The sequence below is a fragment of the Ochotona curzoniae genome, unplaced genomic scaffold (assembly GCF_017591425.1).
Source record: "Ochotona curzoniae isolate NIBS_2020 unplaced genomic scaffold, NIBS_Ocur_1.0 scaffold_2476, whole genome shotgun sequence".
Classification (NCBI taxonomy): domain Eukaryota; kingdom Metazoa; phylum Chordata; class Mammalia; order Lagomorpha; family Ochotonidae; genus Ochotona; species Ochotona curzoniae.
Window position 1 is genome coordinate 24657111 of NW_024467095.1, and position 20042 is coordinate 24677152.

General features: G+C 44.6%; 1 protein-coding gene across 3 annotated transcripts in view; it reads left to right on the forward strand.

Moving 5' to 3' along the window:
• Positions 1-20042, forward strand: part of CALD1 (caldesmon 1) — a 171985-nt gene that overhangs the window by 138269 nt on the left and 13674 nt on the right. For 2 of the 3 annotated variants that reach the window (XM_041002084.1, XM_041002085.1), the window contains exons 5-8: positions 1512-1899; positions 9266-9411; positions 14346-14595; positions 16561-16701. In XM_041002084.1, the coding sequence (XP_040858018.1) occupies positions 1512-1899; positions 9266-9411; positions 14346-14595; positions 16561-16701 (925 nt within the window). Of the gene's footprint in view, positions 1-1511; positions 2575-3965; positions 4044-9265; positions 9412-14345; positions 14596-16560; positions 16702-20042 lie in introns of all 3 variants that reach the window. The other variant, XM_041002083.1, reaches the window with a different exon arrangement.

Genomic DNA, 20042 nt, shown 5'->3' on the forward strand with positions numbered 1-20042 from the left:
TTTTAGGAGTTACTAGAATTCAGCTGATCCAAAAGCCTTAAACCTGAAGTTTTGCTCTTTAAAAACTGGATTTTTTGTGTGTGTGTTCTCAGGGACATTTAGTCCTTTTATGTCTCACTCATGGAGATAGCATCCTACAGCAGCAGTGAAGGCCAGGAAAGCTTAAAATCTATTCTTTACAATTGTTGTTGTTAAATATGAAATTATTTTTTTCTAAATTAAGTGAACTTGAAAAGGGCCAAGTGTGGTATGAATCAGGAAATTTGATGCAGTTTCTAAATACTGCAAGACACAGACTTCCAATTCTGGTCACAGTTTTACTATCACACGAACAGCCATTTCCTGCCAGTGGAGACCTGCACCCCTGGCGGGGGGCCGTGTCCAACACCTGCAGTAATGAAGGAAATGACAGCTATGGTACAGCGTGATTTTGGGGGTTTTCCTTTCATTTTTAAACATAAATATCAAACTTAATTGTCATCTTCCACTCTAGAAAAGGATAAGGAATCTCTTATTCATGACAATTTTGACAAAGAAGGGAGATATTATATGTCTTGGCTAGTATAATGCTGCCTGCTACAACAGTGAGTTCCCCAATTTTAGTTTAGTTTAACACATATCAGAGCAGTGTGGTTATTTCTCGTAGGTGAAGCCAGTCATGTTTTCTTTCCTCCTAGGACTCTGCCCACACTAGGACTTTGAGTTATCCAGCACTGAGAGAAGGGCTACGGAATGCACCCCTACTTCTTATATTGCCTTTCTCATCAGTACTCACACAACTATGGCAAGGGGAGTGTGAATTATAGAGAACATTCCAGATGTCTCTACCATAGGAGCCACTGGCATGCCTGTAGACCTCTACTTCGTAACACCCGTGGCTTCCTCTCGAAGTACTTCGCACCTTCCCCATTCAGATTAGCAATTCTAAATGACGTGGTGGCACGTGAGAAAGCTATCTGACACTGGATGAACTCACTTGTCATTTCCATTTGGGCTTTGTATTAGTTTGAGTTCCTTAAGAAGCAGATTCTGAAACAAAGAGTTATGCTGAAGTCATTTATTCACAAGGTGACACCACAAAGCACTGGTAGGTGTGTAAGGAAGTGAGACAGGAAAGGCAAAGCCGCCACCCAGGGTTGCATTTGCCAAGTTGGTCACGACTGTGAGTGTGAGGAGCTTAACTCCACTGGGGGGACTCTAAGATCCAGTGACCCTAAGGTAAGTGGTACTAAAATTTACACACTAATGTTCATCAATTTTTTTTGTCTGAAGTTGGCTTGCTTGGGGAGCTCCCAAAACTGTACTAGTCTGTTGAGTAAATTCCCATAATCAGAGAAAGAACAAGGTTAGAGATTTGTATGCACTGTCAGCTGAAAGCCAATCAAATGTGTGCCTGAGTGATAGCATCTCAGGGGATGTGGCAATGAGAGCAGTGACGTCTGCTCTGGCTCTCAGTGGTGCGGGCTGTGTGAATGCAGCTGACTAATGGGCAAGCTCCTTTTGTTTTGCAGCGTGTCCAACGAGGAGGGCAAGTCGATCACCACAAACACTCAGGTGGAAGGTGATGAGGAGGCTGCTTTACTAGAGCGCCTGGCTCGGCGAGAGGAAAGACGCCAGAAGCGACTTCAGGAAGCCCTGGAGAAACAGAAAGATACTGACTCAACAGTAAGAGATGCCAGTTCTTCCCTCTCAAGCAGAAGGATGCAAAATGATACAGCAGAAGATGAAGCTGCCGGGAAGGAAGAAAAAAGCCAAGAAAGACACGAGACAGAGGAAACAGAGATGGTCACCAAATCCTATCAGAAGAATGATTGGAGGGATGCCGAAGACAGAAAGAAAGAAGAGAAAGAAAGGGAAGACGAGGAGAAGTCCAAGCAAGGAAGCACTGGAGAAAATCAGGTAGAGCCGGTGGCAGGAGACAAAACATCAGAAACCCACGAGGAAATGGTCGTAACACCAGGGAGAAATGGGGAAGTTGGTGCAGAAGAGGCTAAAGCAGAGGAGGAGAGGGGCCGGGGTCCAGATGCAATTGCTCCTGATGAGAAGGTGGAACGGGAGGAGAGAGAAAGAGCTGAGGCAGAGAGGGTAAGGTTGGAGGAAGAGGAAAGACTTAAAGCTGAGCAGGAAAGGAAGAAAGCAGAAGAGCAAGCGAGAATTGAAGCAGAGGAAGAAGCAGCTGCACAAGAAAAGGAAAGGAGGGAGGCGGAAGAGAGGGAGAGGAAGGAGGCGGAGGAGAGGGAGAGGAAGGAGGCGGAAGAGAGGGAGAGGAGGGAGGCGGAGGAGAGGGAGAGGAAGGAGGCGGAGGAGAGGGAGAGGGAGAGGAAGGAGGCGGAGGAGAGGGAGAGGAGGGAGGCGGAAGAGAAGAGAGCAGCAGAGGAACAGCAAAGAGCCTTGGCAGAGCAGGAGAAAGCTAAGCTAGAAGAGCCAAAACTTAAACAGCAGCTGGAAGAGAAAAAAGATGAAGCGCAAGAGAAAAAGTTAAAGAGGGGGGCAGTAGAAGAGAAAGCAGAAGGGAAATTGGTGAATGGAAAGGTGCGAGAAGACAAACCTCAGACAGCTGCCCTCAGGAAGCAGGTACAGTACACATTTTGCACCCGTTGTGTTCTGCCTGTGATTTTGGAGGCATGTCATGCACATCCCATTTTGGACGAAAGCCACATGCCTACAGCCCCACGTGCTTGAGCATTAGCGAACTGTTCATTTTTTTTTTTCAGGCCATAGCAATATGCAAGCATGAAGCAATCAATGGATGGCTAACTATTCAGCCAACTCTTTCTTGCGAGAGAAATGAATTGCTCTGTGCTTGGTTGTTATGAGCTCCTCCCAAAAAAAAAAAAATGAAACAATACTGGTGATAAATGTGAGGGTGCTGTGTTGACTTGTGATTCTGCACCTGCGTCTCCACTTGCTTGTTCCTTTTAACATCTATCCGCTATCCATAGGTCTACATGAGGCAAAAGGCCCGTATCTCCTCACCTCTCCCATGTGTTTGGCATGGAAAAAAAAAAAAAGAGAGAGAGATGATAAAATCTGGGGGAGGGGGAGGAGCGCGAATTGACATAAAGGATGATAGTCATACATTTCATCCTCAGAAGGAAAAAAATATACATCTTGAAACCAACTGGAAATAAAGGAAGGAAAGGAGCCAGTTGGAGCCTTCTCAGAATCACAATGTCAGGGCCCCGATTTGCCGTCATGTAGGCTTGAGTTGAAAGCAACCTTGCAGAAAGCCGTTCGTCTGGGGTAGTACCCGTATTTTGCTCAAGAGCCATGTATTTTGCTTCTTGTTCCATCTGACTTGAGGAAATAACATGGAAAGGGGAGCGAGTGTTTGTAAGCTACAAAAGATTGGTTTGTTCTGTCTGCACAAGCAGCATTGAAAGTGCTAAAGCTAACCTCCACCGATAAGAGCCCCTACTCCTCCCCACCAAAAAAACAGGAAAAATAGATATTTGCATATTCACCTGTCCTGCATTTGCACTGAAGTGAAATGCAGAGAGAAATGAGTAAATGAATTGCTCTGTGCTTCATTGTTACGAATTTTAAAAAAAGCAAAACCCCAGTGAGAAATATAGGCGTGCTATGCTGAGTTAGGAGTGCGCACCTGCATCTCAGTCTTGCTTCGATACAAGGACCTCAAGCACACGGCTATAACTGGGGAGGTTGTGAACCAAGTGCCACAACACACACAAGGTTTGTAAACACGCCCAAGGAGCATCCAGTCACGCTAGAGTTTAGTGAGTGCAATGGCAGGCACACAGAGAAAACCGGGGATGGGAAGAGAATACCTCACCCTGCTACGCAGACTCACTGGCACAAAGGCTGGAAGTACTGCGCTAGGATCACAAGCAAGAAGCCATCCCACGGCACACGCTTTGTGATTCGAGCACCCTCCCACTCCTGTTAGCTAGAAAGGGCTCTTTATTTGAGTGAACTTACCCTTCTTAAAAATGAAAAAAAAAAAGGAAGAAGAAAAGAAAGAAAAAGTACAAGCTCAAAAAGAAAAGTCCCAAGATGGCCAGCCTACCTTCAAGAAGGACGAGGTAAATATCACTGAGACGTAACCTGACATAATAGCCACACAGAGCAGTGTTCCGGGACACCCCAGGTCAGACCATCACAGGACGATAACCACTAACCTGCTGTTTTTCAAGCCAGGAACTGTGATCCATTGCATAGCCGAATTGACTTACAATGACTCAAAATGATTTAACTGTGTGACCAGTGCTGTAAAGACAGAAATAGAATAGAAAGTATCAAAGAGAAATTTGTGACTATCCATCTCGTATTGTCATACCCATCATCTTTCTTTAAAGGGGTCACAGTCACAGAGGCTTGAAAAACACTGCATAAACCAGTCTTTCTGCTAGCTTCCTCTTCTGAGAGCAAATGCTGTTGTCTTGGAGCCATCCTACTTTTATTTCAATCGTATCCAACTGGCTTTGATGAACGCTTTACATTTTCCAAGGAAAACCACCCCCCACCCCAGTGTAAAGTTTGATGAAGACGGTATTTGTTTTTCTACAACAACAACCACAAAAAAAAAGGTTGGCAAAAATATTCTGCATTGCATTTCTGAGGCACACATGGGGTGTCAGGGTGTTTGACTAGAGGTAAGTGACAGTATTGTGACAGACAGAATCGCAATGTGGCATCAGTAAGTCTGATCTGCTTTGTGCTGTCATGCTGGTGTTACTCCCAAATATTCCTAAAAATCTTGACAACCTCTAACGAGTTTAAAGTTTTCAAACAAACTGAACATGACTTCTAAGAAGTAGAGAGAACTGCGTTACTTTGCAACTGGTGAATTAGTTCCCAGTTGTTCAGCAGCGATTGAAATGGACCCTTGCTACATATCTGCACGTCTTTAGGCCTCTGCTAAGAAAAGTAACATTTTTAAATAGAAAATTTTCAGGCAGTAGATGACCAGATTAATTAATGAGTGGGTTATTTTCTTCATTTTTTTCATAAGATTCACATGCAAACAGGAACATTTAGTTTATGTTACTGATTTTGAAGATGTTAGATTTTATATTCCCCTCTGGCTCTAATAGATCTTGGGGTGCTTTGAGAATATAGAATGTAGGTTGCACCCAGCAAGGTAGCCTAGTGGCTAAAGTCCTCGCCTTGCACATGCCAGGATCCCATATGGGTACCGGTTCTAACCCTGGTGGCCCCCCCTTCCCCAACCAGCTCCTTGCTTGTGGCCTAGGAAAGCAGTTGAGGACGGCCCAAAACTTTGGGACCCTTCACCCACGTGGGAGACCTGGAGGAGGCTCTGGCTCCTGGCTTTGAATCTGCTCCATTGTTGCCACGTGGGGAGTGAATCATCGGACAGAAGATCTTCCTCTCTGTATCTCCTTCTCTCTGTCTATGTGCCTTTCCAATAGAAAGAAAGAAATCTTTTAAAAATGAGAATATAGACTGTGAGCACTGCCTGGTAAGAGCAAGGGGAAATATAATCATTGGAAAGCTGAATTTAACTCTCTTGAGGCAGTTGCAGGAATAGTTGAACAAGCTGGGAAATGCCTCTCCTTTGGTGACAAAGGAACACTGCCTATGAATGTATTTGCAAAAAGAATGACACTTACCATGGAACTATACTCAGAAACGCTGCATGCGAGTTCTCCCATAAAGCTAAGTGTTTCATGGTGAATGTCTTTAACTAAAGAGGAAGAGGGGAATTACATAAACCATGCCTCAATAGTTAGACCTGTGGGAGAAGAGAGGCTATGGAAAATGCTATTTGAGTCTAGCCTTAAGATTGAATTCCAGCTGTGATTCATTTCTTGTGACCAGAGCTTCCTATGCCTGTGGATGGTGTCTCTGAGCCAGAAAGAACGCATCAGGCCCAAATGCACTGATAAGACCTGGGCTCAGCAGTGCCCCTGGGGGGACTGCTTTCAGGTCAGCCCCTTGCCGATATTGCCTTGTAGCACAATCCAGTGTCCCCAAACTTTGGTTCTCTTCTCTAAGGCCAGATAACTTTCTCAACCCATGCTTCTCAGAAAAATCTATATTCTTGTTTTGATATTGCACACATACATTATGGATTGAGAGAAAAGCGGTCTCTAACTAGTTGTGCGGTTGCTCTGTGTAGTCAGCTATAGAATCACATTGCATGATTCTGCCATTTGGAACAACCCCTTCCTGTCTGTCTCCTTTTTTTGTCAAACACACGTGGCTGACAAACATGCACAAAATGGAACGAAAACCTTTTCTTTCGAGGATCTGTACAGCATAAGCAGACTAGGTCAACCATAAGGAAATACAAACTCATGTACACCCTTCTAGAGAAACACATCCACCCATCACTCCCCTCCCAGAAAGACAAACAAACCTCCAGACTTTCTGCACTACAGCTTAATCTGATGATGGCTTCAGATGATGACCAGTCTTTTTTTTTTTTTAAGATTTATTTATTTTTATTGCAAAGTCAGATATACAGAGAGGAGGAGAGAGAGAGGGGAAGATCTTCCGTCCCATGATTCACTCCCCAAGTGACCACAACGGCCGGTACTGCGCCTATCTGAAGCTGGGAGCCAGGAGCTCTTCTGGGTCTCCCACACAGGTGCAGGGTCCCAGAGCTTTTGGCCATCCTCGACTGCTTTCCCAGGACACAAGCAGGAAGCTGGATGGGAAGTGGGGCCACCAGGATTAGAACCAGCACCCATATGGGATCCTGGGCATTCAAGGCGAGGACTTTAGCCGCTAGGCCACGCCGCCGGCCTGATCAGCAATCTTGAAACTTAATTTAGCATGCTCTCTTTCCCTCCAATTATAGAATGCCTCTTTTTGGTTCTTCACTCAGGCTGGCCTCTAACAGAAAAATAAGATTTGCAACAGAACTGCCTGTGTGATATCAAATCCGCTGTTCATGTTATCCAGGCCCATGCTTTCCAAACCTTTATGTATGTAGACAAATCACCAGGGCATCTTGGTAAATGAAGACTCTGGCTCCGTAGCTCTGGGGAGTCCGAATTCTCTGCTTAAGCCTATGTAATACAAGGCTCAAACTTTTAGTAGCAATGAGTTTTAGAGGATACAGGTATAACAGAAGATGGATCCAGACTAAACTTCTAAAAGTAACAAAAATGCATTAGACCTAATCTGAGAAACTGTAACTTGTCCCAGGCTCTAGTGGCTCTTCTGGAACTAAATGGTCCAAAGGCACACACTGCAAAACGACTCCTGTTGCACTTGACCGTTTGAATGTCTCTCTGATACAAGAGCATGTCCCTTGAATTCACACACATGGACACACACACACACACACACATGCTCACAGCAATGCCCACATATTATCCCACTGGATATCACAATTAGCCATAGTTTTAGTCAAATGATCACATTTGACTAGAACCTTCCTTACAAGTGGACTGATACTGTCTGTGTAGGAGGCATGTTAACGCTTTTAATACCCTTGGCCGCCTGCCCCATCCTCCAACACAGATTTTCATTGTGGTAACATTCTGACCTCCATGACAGAATGCCTTTTTCCCAAGGACCTAGCGTCCCATGGGTTCTGTTGAATCCGCTACAGATTCCAATCCAATTATGTTCCTTAAAATAAAAATCTAAACATTGCATGGAATTGCATTATTTATTCATTTCCCAGAAAGAAAAATCATTTTCAAGCAGATTCAAATTAGTGTTACTACACTGAGAATGTTTCGAAGAAAGTTTTCCAAAGAATATGTAAACATACCATCGGCCGTGCGCTTTGCCAACAAAGACAGAGCTGACAGAAAAAAGGAGGGGGAGGAATTTTCTTCTGTTAGACATGTATTGTTTTACGTATCTATTTTCAAACCTTTTTTTGCCCAGTAAGTCATTTTGGAAGCTTTTAGATATTTCTGACTGCAAACAGAAAAAATGAGTTAAAGGGACTTCTCTAGCCCGCTGCTCCACAAACCACAGGATTTGACTGCGAATTCGTTTCCCGAAAGGGCACCCCTTCACTTCCAAACTTGTGTTTCAATACTTCACTTTCCTGGGTCCCCTCCCGACGTAGCAGCAGCCAAGAGGGAAGTGACAGGAGAGGAGTTCTCCAAGGCCTGGGCTTGCTCTGTAGACACAATGGACTAGCATTCCAGAGAAGTGATGGGACCTGTTCAGCTCGCACAGCCAGCCTGTAACTCAAACGTAGGTTTCCTGACTTGCAGACAAAGCTCACAGAGAGAATGGAAAAACAGAAGTCCTATCTTGAGCGTTTCCAAGACACTTGCTAGATAGGTATCCCTAGGAGGAGAACCTGAAGCCCCAAGTTCTGCCAGCCTGCCCTTGTTTCCGAGATGTTTGCCTTGGAAGGGATGATAATGAACCTCACCTACTTTCCTGCGCATCTTTTAAGAATGAATGAGATGCTCTAGGTTGAGCCATGTGAACCCTTTTGCCTCCCAAAGAGTTATGTAAACTCACTTAACGTAACACAATCCGCCTCAGTTATAGGGAACTTGCAACACAAAACGTACAACATGTTGAAAGTTAACTTTACCTTTGTTTGCCAACACAATCACAAAACCAGACCACTGTATTCCCGGCAGTGGGAGTCAAGGTCAACAACGCTGGACTTTTTAACCCCTTTCTTATTATGGCCATTGAAAGACCTGCACCCGTTAAGGCTTCAACTCTGGAGTTTTTTTCTGTTCTACTCTAATGATTTAGGAGGCTATATCCATGACGTCTGAACTCTCCGTAAACATAGGGTCATGACGCATTCCACTCCTGGGACATACTCATTTTGTTAAAATTCACACCTTCCTTCACTTGGCTTCTCTAAAATTGCTTTGATACATCTGCCTTACTTGGTAGGTTTTCCTTTCTTTCTTTTCTCGTGTCCTTCCCCAAAATTTACAGTCAAAAAGAAGCTGTGCTAACAACCTGGCCATGCTTTGATGAGAGCTGCTTTAAGAACGCATCTTTCCACTGGGAACTGCAAGCAGTGACTTTCGCGTGAAATGCCCTGACCTTAAACATTTATAAGCATTAACACCCTCTCTGATCTTGAAAACAGAAGCCCCAGTGAGACTGGCAGTGATGTCATTTTCCTAAAATTGCAGTCAAGGTCTTTACTCGCAGGCTGAGGGACCATTGTTCAGTCTGAGGATTTCCCTCCGATCCCAGCTCCACCACGTTGTTCTCTGGGGGGAGAGGTTTCACTTACAAGTTTTCTGACTTCATAACGATTTGAGTTCTTATCTGACAGTACCGACCAACATCTAATAAGGTCTTTGTTCTTGTCCCGATGTGTGCTGTTGGTTAGGTCAAAGATGAAAAGACGAAGAAGGACAAAGAGCCTAAAGAAGAAGCCAAGAGCCTCGTGGATAAAAAGAAGGGCTTTGCAGAGGTGAAATCGCAGAATGGAGAATTCGGGACTCACAAACTTAAACATGCTGAGAACACATTTAGGTAAGGAGCGACCAGTGAACAGATACTTGTGTTCCCACAGAGGGACACAGAGACGGCTTCCCATCCTGTGCCTCCAGACACAAACGTGCTAAACAGGCAACATTCTTATGTTGTGAGGTTATTGGCCATCGTCATAGAGACTCAAGAGTCAGCAGATCTAGCTCGCTTGACGCTAACAAGAGAGCTGCAGTCCTCACTCAGCCAGGGCTCCATCTCCAGTTCCCACTAGTTTGCAAGGCAGATTTTGCTTGCTCGGCACCCGTGGTGGTTTCATTCGCTGACCTAATACACACACGTGACATCAGTGCATTAGAAAACATCATGACAGGTTAATGCCATCGGTTTATTTTGTATGTGATCCAGCCAACTTCATAGGAAACATCCTTCGGTGCTGTTTTTGAAGACTGCATTTTTGAAAGTTTGTTCATGATAGCGTAGAAAGGCAGAACTATTCCACAGCCAGGCACTTTGGAAACATTAGCATAAACTAAGTTATTCAGATCTCTCAACCACAGAGCTTTGAGGATCTTTTAATACATCTTGGGAAATTATCTTGCAGCATCTCAACCTCCTGCTAATCATCATATTAAAAAATTTGCCACCCACACGTTAAAGATAGGCAACTAATTTTAGAAAAACTAGGCCAGTCTAGGTAAGTAAACCCTCACTTTCTCAAGCTTGGTTGTATGACTGCTTCCTCGGCAGCAGGTGGTGAGGAAAGGTCCCGGGGCCCCTGCTGAGGATTTGCTTGGCCATAAAGCTTGGCACCTCCATTGCTTGCTGACCCCGTGTTATTGACACGTGCTGTGGCAAAGCCGCCCAACAGCTGTGGTGCAGTTTGACATGCTCCTTACACCAGCAGAATTGTAACATTCAGAAGCAAGTGTTTCCGGTTTATCTAAATATCAAGCGGTTATCCTGAAACAATGTCGCCCTACAAAAAAATTTGAGCAGAAGCTTAATCCTCCTGGGCGTACGATGCAGCAGATAACCTACAGCACACAGAAGGCGTGCATGAAAGGCCGAGCTACAACGGTGAAAGAGAAAGGAAAGTAGGATCCATGGGTATTAGCTGTGATTGGCAAGAGAGTAGATGGTCAAATTGAGAATTTCTTGTCTAGCCAGAGAAAATCCGCAAAGCAAACCGATGCAGAATCCAAAGCTTGCTGGAGTGTCATTAATGGAATGTTTAAAGTCCAGTGCTCATGTGTCAGGTTCCTGAAAAATGCTCAATGACTGTTACCTAAGATGAGTGCTATTTCATTGCTTGATAGTTTAAAATATAGTTGAGGCATAAGGCTTTTTAAAAAATACTCAGTTTCTAATTCTACGAAGAGAAACAATGTTTTAATACTCTCATTATAAAGAAGCTTGGTTTTAACAACTAGGGAACTTGCCAAGGTGCTTCAGTCAAAGTTCAAATTAATGATTAGCATGCCTGTGTGTAGACACCAAAAGAGCTAGGAAATTCAAAGAGAAAAATAGCAAAATATTAGAAATAGGTTGAGCAATAACAATGCCTCAATGAGACTCTTAATTTTTCCATCTTTGGGCAGATAACAAGTAGAAGAACAAATTGCCACCATAGCATTCATTTTTGTTGAACTGCCAGCATCTGTGAGTTTTAGCTTCAGCTTTGCTGATGTGAACAGAAATGAGAAGCATGGGTTTCTACCTGCAAAATGAGAAGTAAGCAGGGGAAAGGGAGCCTGTATTTCCATAAACTTGATGTTGCTAGCTCTGGTTTTTAATGGTTGAAGGTTTGATGTTCACCTAAAACCTACGAAGCAGAAGCTAGCGGGAAGAACTCTGAGAGCCAGTCACAGATAGAGGCCTGGGTGATCTAGACAAAACGCCCTCTTCCAGTTTGAACATAGCATCTTCTGAGTGATTTCATCACTGTCTCCTTTGATCGTGTCTTCACGTAACTCAGTTGCTTTCGCTGCACTATGACACAAACTCGCAGTTTGAATCAACAAGCGATGGAGATAAAAGATTAGACCAAGGATTTAGAAGAAAGTACAAAATGAGGATTTCTCGTTATGTGTTAATGGTGGGAAGTAAATGCTTTTTTTTTTTTTTCAGACTTTGAAGAAGAAAAGTGCTCAAGGTAAAACATTCAGAAAATAGAAGGACAAAAATAAGTTCCTACCACCCAAAGAAAATCAACAGTAACATTTTTCTGAACATCTTATATACACAGCAAGGCATCATAACCAGCTTTCTATACCAATAAATGCAAGCCTATAAATGATGATGTTAAGGTATTCCTGAATGGGTAAAATGGCTAGTACTTAATGATGGGCATCTTAGTTGTCCAACATGAGGAGAGAGCGACACCTAGTGGACAGCAGAGAAGTTTCAGAATTGTTTCTGAGTTCAGACAGATCTGAACCGGGCCGAACCGGGAGCCGTAGGATGTAAATTTAAAATCCTGGAATACACAACATAAATTTTTAAGACACTTTCTTGAGTTCAGAGTAAAATAATCGTTGCCAAGGAACCTAAGCAAGTAAATTTTAGCTTTTTAAATTTCAACTGCTAGTAAGAGTTTTGCATGATAACGCAGTATAAGTCTATATGAAAGTAAGTATTTTTAATGAAACAAGCATTCAAGAAATGGTATTTTCCATTGCTACATGCAACGTATTCTCATTATATCCTAATTATGGTTTTGGTAATCCTTATAATCCACTGAATTGGGTCTCAACTACGCAGCTTGAAAAATAGTCCGAAAGAACACGTTATGTCCAGACAACCCCAGTGTTGAACTATTATGAGAGGTGAACTAGAAGATCAATATTTTGAGCATATATCTTGAATTTTTTCATTGTTTTGTTCATTCTCTTTCTCCACGCACAGAAACACAGAGCCATTCTCTACTTAAAGTAGAAGATACAGTGGCCCTTCACCTGTCCTAAGACAATGGTGTTGTAAATTGGCTACCTTGATTCAGATCTAGTTAACCATGACCTAACTACATGTTACTAAGCATTTAAATGGCAACAAACTATATGTCCGTCCCTTGGTGTAACACTAATTATAACAAGGCAGCCGGCAAGCAAAATTTCAGGAGGATCTAACTACTATGAATGTTGCCTAAGTGGAGACAGACTGTTCTGTTTAAAGTGTTAGTCCTGCCCCTAACAGATCAAAATCATCAATGTTCTAGAGGAATCTGGGCTCAGGAGGTGCTGAGGATGCCTCCCCATCTTATCACGTGATGTCCGTAAAACATGAAGACTACCAGCTCTGAATTCAAATGTTAACACAAGGACTTGGGGTGGCAGTCTGTCCTTAGTGTCAACAGGTTCCCCATACTGCAGTGCGAGTCCCCCTTCAATCACAAAAGAAAATTCACCATCAAATTTAACTTCAGTTCTGACTTACAAAAAAAAGTTTACACATGTTCTTTCCGGTTCTCAAGCTGTCCTGCTTGATGACGTAATGCTTCCTTTCAGGCATGGTGGGTAAAGTAATCCCAGAAAATCAGGTAGGACACATCTCTGGTAAACTCTCCATCCTCAGGATGTGAGAGAAGAGGTTGGGAGGGGGGGCTGACGCGTCCTATTTCGTTGATGATTTGATGACAAATCATTTTTAACTTCAGATATAATTCCACTACAAGGAAGACTATAAACGGTAAACAGCCAGGTCTGACCGTGACTGAATCACTTTCTAGCTATCAAAAATTTGGGTAAATTATGTTCTCTCAACAAAGGTAATGAATACGGAAAAGGTATAAAGATGTAAAGCCACGATTCTGATCCCGCCAGAGCTCAGTAAGTCATTGAAAGCCATAGGTAGAGGAGCATTTCAGTTGGGTTGGGTTGAGATGTAAGAGCATGCCAAATAGACGAAGGGAAACCATGGGGCCTCGCGCCGTCATCAGGAACTTCCCTGGGGCGGCTGGGGGGGGCGGGGTTTAGGGGGAGGGATGCACTTAACAGGTGATCGCATCTGCCAGAGATGTGTTGCAAGAGTTAAGGTCAAGGCCAAGCTGCGGAGCCCTGCATTCCTTACAGTGTCTGTCTCCAGGGCTGAACCGCTCTGCGTTCCTCTTGAGACAGGATTTTTTTTTTAAAAGATTTATTTTTATTATTTTTTATTGGAAAGGCAGATATACAGAGAGGAGACACAGAGAGGAAGATCTTCCGTCCGATGATTCACTCCCCAAGTGAGCGCAACGGGCCGATACTATGCCTATCCGAAGCCAGGAGCCAAGCTTTGGGCCGTCCTCTGCTGCTTTCCCAGGCCACAGGCAGGGAGCTGGAAGGGAAGCGGGGCTGCCGGGATTAGAACCGGTGCCCATATGGGATCCCGGGCGTGCAAGGCGAGGACCTTTAACCACTTGCGCCACCGCGCCGGGCCCTTGATACAGGATTGTAACGGGGTACCAATCGAAGGTGGCCGCTGATGAATTATGGAGTGCATATGAATAGTAGGGTTTCTAATAATAACATTCGCTTAGGAATGACAAGTAAGATAATTAGATATTTAGTCCCTTGAGTCCCAGAAAATACAGAGGTAAACACAACTGAATAGTTCTTGCCCTGTTTTATTTTTTTTCCTTATGTGTTTATATTTAACTGTGGGTAAAAATAGTAACAGCATGGAACACGAAAAGTGCAAGCTCCTCACTGAGTTCCATACGGCCGCACCGTTTTTGCATCCCCACCGACAGTGCCCAATTCGCTTCGGTTTACAACTGAGAAACTCGGGCAGATGAAGGATTCCCAAGGAGATCTTGGCATTCGCCACCCTGTCCTCGGCCTGATGGGGAGTGCCGGTGGCAAGTGACAGGCAGCAGTGAGGTCTCCAGCCCTGCGCGTGCAAAGCCCCACCCTGGACACCCCCCTTCTCTAAGGGGGAAGTTTTTCAGGCAAGGCGTGTAAACTGAGTCCCATTTCTTTCCCCCCCCCCGCCCCGCGCAGCCCGGGCCGCTCGGGAGGCAAGGCCAGTGGGGACGCCCAGGAGGCGGAAGCCGGCAAGCGCCTAGAGGAGCTGCGCCGTCGACGCGGGGAGACCGAGAGCGAGGAGTTCGAGAAGCTCAAACAGAAGCAGCAGGAGGCAGCCCAGGAACTGGAGGAGCTGAAGAAGAAGAGAGAGGAGCGAAGGAAAGTCCTGGAGGAGGAAGAGCAGCGAAAGAAGCAGGAAGAGGCGGAGCGAAAAGTCAGGGAAGAGGTAAGAAGGGCGCCCTCCCCCTGTGGCACAGCTGAGTGCACCTGTTTGTGGATGCGCCTAGCCCAGGAGGAAGTCTTTCTGTCCCTGCAAGGGCAGTGCAGCCGCTCCTTCGAACATAAACCTGTTCCTTCGTCTGATGGAAAATGAGTGGCTTTCTTCTTTTTCTCGATACAGGTCTAGAGCATAGGGGGTCCTCCCTCCCCTTCCTCTCTTCCGTTCCTCCTTATATCCCCTGTTGATTATATCCCCAAATTATTACAATGTATTTCAAGGGCCGTAAGCGTACTTAGGTAGTAGATTCAGTGCTGAAATCTACAGTCCTGTTCCTTTATCCGGTGTCCCTCCCGACTCTGATGTGAGCACTTATCCGTGTTTTACTAGTGGGCAAACTTGGGCATCAAGTATTGTTGTTGAATCTTTTGTCATTTTACTGAGGCCCCAGTTGTCTGAGCCCTTTATCAGTAGCACCGCTCAATAAAGAAGGACACTGAAGAAGGATGAAGGTTCGGCAATTAAGTTGTGTGGTAGGGTTTTTTCCGAATGTTGAAAGAGTTTTTCAAAATCTTGTCTGTGGATTTTTTTGTCATGGAGGAGACAGTGAAGTGAAGTAAGAAAGTGCAGAATGTTCTGGGGTCACTGCTGCTTACCCGAGACCCATACAGTGCCCACCTTACAGCAGGCACTCTACCATTAGGAGCCGATGAATTTATCCCCTCCTTGAAGACAGGACCAAAACAACAGATAAAGTTACATGCACACTGGAAAAAACGCTAAACAGCTATAGCTTCCACGCTGCGGTTTATAAAGTGCATTCTTTCCTTTCGTCCTGAAGCGCATGCTCATTTTACGGACGAACCAGGCGTCGGAGAGTTTCTGAGAGTCACTTGAAGTGCTTGACTTGCAAGTGGTGGAGTCAGCCTCTCCACCCAGCTTTTCCCACTCTGGGCCTTGAGCTTTGAAGATACTGATTTCATATCAGGCAAACTATTTTTTTTTTAAACTTTCCATAGCTTTCAGATATGGTTCCTGTACAAAATTTCCCAGAACTGCATGCGAAGGTTGAACAGATTATTCCAAGGTTTCTTCCAACTCCAGCTTTCCCATGAGCCAGTGATCTTAGGATGAAAAGGAATTGGGGCAATACAGTTTTAGAATCCAACATGCCAGGTTTGTATCCCAACTCAGCCAGTTAGGAGCTGGGACCTTGGAGGGTTGCTGGGCTACTCTGCTGAGATGATGCCTACTTGGCAGGACTGTTTGATGATGAGGCAAATTGTTGTATTCACAATGCTTGGCACCGAGTAGGTACTTGATAAGTGCTAGCGATGATGATGATGGCGATTACTGGCGAAGGCAGAAGGGATGTCATAAGCTCTTAGAACTGGATCAAACCTAGGAGTTAATCTGGTCTAACCTCTTACCGAGTACAGGATCCTTCCGCAATGCTCTCTGACCAGCAGACCCCCCCAGCTGCTACTGGAGAACGTCCAGTGACAATGATGTCAAATGATTTAATAGTTGAGATGAGTGACAATCACAAAATCGTTTCTTGTACAGCTTGGCAGAATTGCTACCATAGACTTACATGCATTTCCATGTAAGCCACCCTATTAGTCTTAGCATCTCGCCTGGGAAGTATGTAGACAGGATATTTGTATTCATTTTACATATTTAGACCTGGGACAGGACTCATCACTATTATGGGATAGAATTTATGAAAACTCTGCAAAGTGGGTACTGTTATCCTATTTATAGTTGAAGACTTGGGGCGCAGAGCTGGCACGTAACACGCTCAAGGTCACGCAGTTGGGAAGCCATTGCTTCAGAAGGTGAATCGACGCAATCTGTAAGCACCCTTGAGCGCAAGGGCGCTTCCGCAGCAGAGCCTGCGTCTGCTGCTTCTCCCTCGGTGCCCCGCTCCCCTTGCCTTTCGCCTGGACGTTGAGCGTTTGTGCTCTCTTTCAGGAAGAGAAAAGGAGGCTAAAGGAAGAGATAGAAAGGCGAAGGGCAGAAGCTGCTGAGAAACGCCAGAAGATGCCGGAAGATGGCTTGGCCGATGATAAGAAGCCATTCAAGTGTTTCACCCCGAAAGGGTCATCTCTCAAGGTAAAATCTTCTTGTAACACGCCTCACATCAAAAAAAAAGGCCCACATAAACTTGGTTTAGTCCCTTATGAAATGACTGATTATTCACAATCTTTGCTTCCCTGATCTTTCTGCTCTCCTCTGGTGTTAGTCTCGGGGTTCCTGTAACAAAACACCTGAGACCGAGTCATTTCAAAGCAACTGCAATCTGTTACTGACACTTCCAAAGGCCAAGATCAAGGCCCCGGCAGATCTGACAATGGCGAGGGCCTGTTCCTCACGCGTTGGCACCTTGTGTGTCCTTATATCCTTACGTGGTGGAAAGGGATTGAGAGGAGCCACCCAAGCCCGATCGGGCCTTTTTTTTTTACATCCGCTAATCCCATTCACAAGGGCTCCATGCTCATGATTTAGTCACCTGCCAGAGGTCCTGCTTCTTAATACATGATTGTGAAGTCAAGCCACATCAGCTACTCTAGACAGAATTGGAGTTGGGAACCTGCGAGTCTCTGTCACTGGACTAGCTGTGATGGCCAAGGTGAGAAAGATGGTCTCTGCATCAGAAAGCCACTGACAGTGCTACAAAGGATAAGGCTCAGCTCTGGCGTCGTGCTGACTTGTTCTATGTTCTTCCATCGCACTGTGCCTGCACCTGATCTTGGATGCGTATATTTGCTTTCTGAGAAATGTCCTTTTCCTTCTACCTCCGTACCCCCATTCTCTCTTTCATATACTCACTTTTGAAACTGTAGACTATAAGCTGCAGATCTCTGGCCAGATGCAAAACTCCAGAGAGACCTTCGTCAATTCCCCCAGATAGCTGCTTCTCTTGAATACTCAGCCTTTTCTACTTTTGTGTACTAGGTAACCAGCATTAGCTCTTAAATAATGATGTATGCTGCTATTCTCTCTCTCTTTTTTTTTTTTTAAGATTTGTTTATTTTTATTACAAAGCCAGATATACAGAGAGGAGGAGAGACAGAGAGGAAGATCTTCAGTCCGATGATTCACTCCCCCAAGTAAGTGCAATGGCTGGTGCTGCACCTATCTGAACCCAGGAACTTCCTCCAGGTCTCTCATGTGGGTGCAGGGTCCCACGGCTTTGGGCCGTCCTCGACTGCTTTCCCAAGCCACAAGCAGGGAGCTGGATGGGAAGTGGAGCAGCTGGGATTAGAACCGGCACCCATATGGGATCCTGGCATATTCAAGGCGAGGACTTTAGCCGCTAGGCTATGCCGCCGGGCCCTACTATTCTCTTATAAACTCTGTGCTCCTTGAAAAAAAAAGGTATTTATTTGAAAGTCAGTTACAGAGGGAGACAGACAAATAGACAGAGATCTTCCATCTGCTGTTTCACTCCCAAGATGGCTGCAATAGCTGGACCTTGGCCAGCCTGAAGCCAGCAGCTTTATCTTGGTCTCCCAGCACTTAAACCATCTTCTGGTTTTGTACCAGATCATTAGCAGAGAGCTGGATCAGACATGGAGCAGCCAGGACACAAATCAGCATCGCATGGGACGTCATCATTGCAGGAAATGGCTTTACTCATGATGTCACTACATGGGCCCCTACGTTATGTGCTCTTTAACAATGGGTCTTTAGGGCCTAGTTGCTGAAGTCCTCACCTTGCACGTGCAGGGATCCCATATAGGCACTGGTTCTAGTCCCAGCAGTCCTGCTTCCATTCCAGCTCCCTGCTTATGGCCTTGGTAAGCAGTTGAGGATGGCCCAAAAACTTGGGCCCCTGAATCTGTGTAGGAGACCCGGAAGGGCTCCTGGCTCTGGATCAGCTCAGCTCTGGCCATTGTGGTCACTTGGGGAATGAATCCTCAGGTGGAAGGTCTTCCCCTCTGTCTCTACTTCCTCTCTGTATATCTGGCTTTCCAATTAAAAAACAAAAAATTAATAGGCCTTTAAGAATGGAAGTCTGCTCAGGTTTCCATAGCAAAGCTCCTTAGACTAGACTCCACAGTCTGAAATATTTAAGATCAAGGTGCTGGCCAATTCATTTCTAATGGAGGCATACAGATGGTCACTTCCTCACTACAGCCTCACAGGGTAGCAAGAGAGTAAGCACGCACTAGCTGCTGTTTTTTCTTAAAAAGGTATTAATCTTATCCTATCAGGGTCACACCCTGACAATCCCATTTACCCTGTTACTAACTCAGAGGTTCAACCCTAAAGATAGACATATGGGAGGGTTAGGGTTTTAAAACATGAGCCGCATATTGCAAGAGACACAGCTCAATCCATAGCACTGTCTTATTGACAACTGGAAATATAACTTTATATAGAAGAAACCCAATTGATTAATTGATAGTTTAGCTGGCAGGCTGTTAAAAGGCTGGCTGGCTGGATGAATGAATGGATGTGCACATGAACAGATGCATGGTTGGGAAATATTAAAAGTGTCAGGGTTTGGCATGCTTCTAAACTGTTTCACTTTATTCATCCGGGAACTTTTTTTTTTTTTAAAGAAAAGCATTCTGTAGTTTATGATTAAAATGCAAAAATGTATTTTCTAGTAAATAATTCTGGGCTCCCTGTAGCATTTTAAATTTAATTTTGGTAAAGACTTGAATTTATTTTTGTAAGAAATGTTTATAAAAGATGAAGTGCCCTTAGCATCTGTACAGGTGCAATTCAGCTGATATTAGGAATAAAACATTGCTTTTGAAGCAAACATTTGTGGTACTTAAGAATTTTTTTGGTAAGTCCCAATCTGATCCCAACATTGTAGAAGATACTAGGAGTGTTATAACCTATAAGTTTCCAACTTTCCCCATAATTCATCTTTCAAAATCTAAACCCCCAGTGTGATTTTTTTTTTTTTTTGGTAGATGAGGCCTTTGATGGGAATGAGGATATGAAAGTGGAGCCCTCTTAAGAAGGGTTGTTGCTCTAAGAGCGAGACAAGAGTAGGTGCTTGTCTCATGCCAGCCATGCTGACATGGACCTCCCGGTCTCTAAAATTGTGTCAAAATGCATGTTGTTTACCCATCCTATGGTAATTTGTTGAATGAATGTCAACCACAGGCACTCAGGGTAAGTGACTGCAGGGTGGTAAGTTCCATGGCTGCCCTGGTCAGGGCAGGACACAGAAGCTTCCAGCATGCGTGTCACACTGAGAACAGGTTTCATAGTTGTTGATATTGACAGCTGGTAGGGGTCGGAGGGTGTCTGGCCTGAAATTGGGCATCCTAAAAGTCAATTAACGTTGGCCAACTTTCAGAGATCAGTTGAATTTAAGTTACACAGTTTCAGAAGATAATATTTAATGTAACAGCCTTGCTCTAGCACAAAGAAATTTCAGTTAAAAGGGTGGGGGAGTTCATTGAGGACTGTTCACTGTCTGTTTGGCA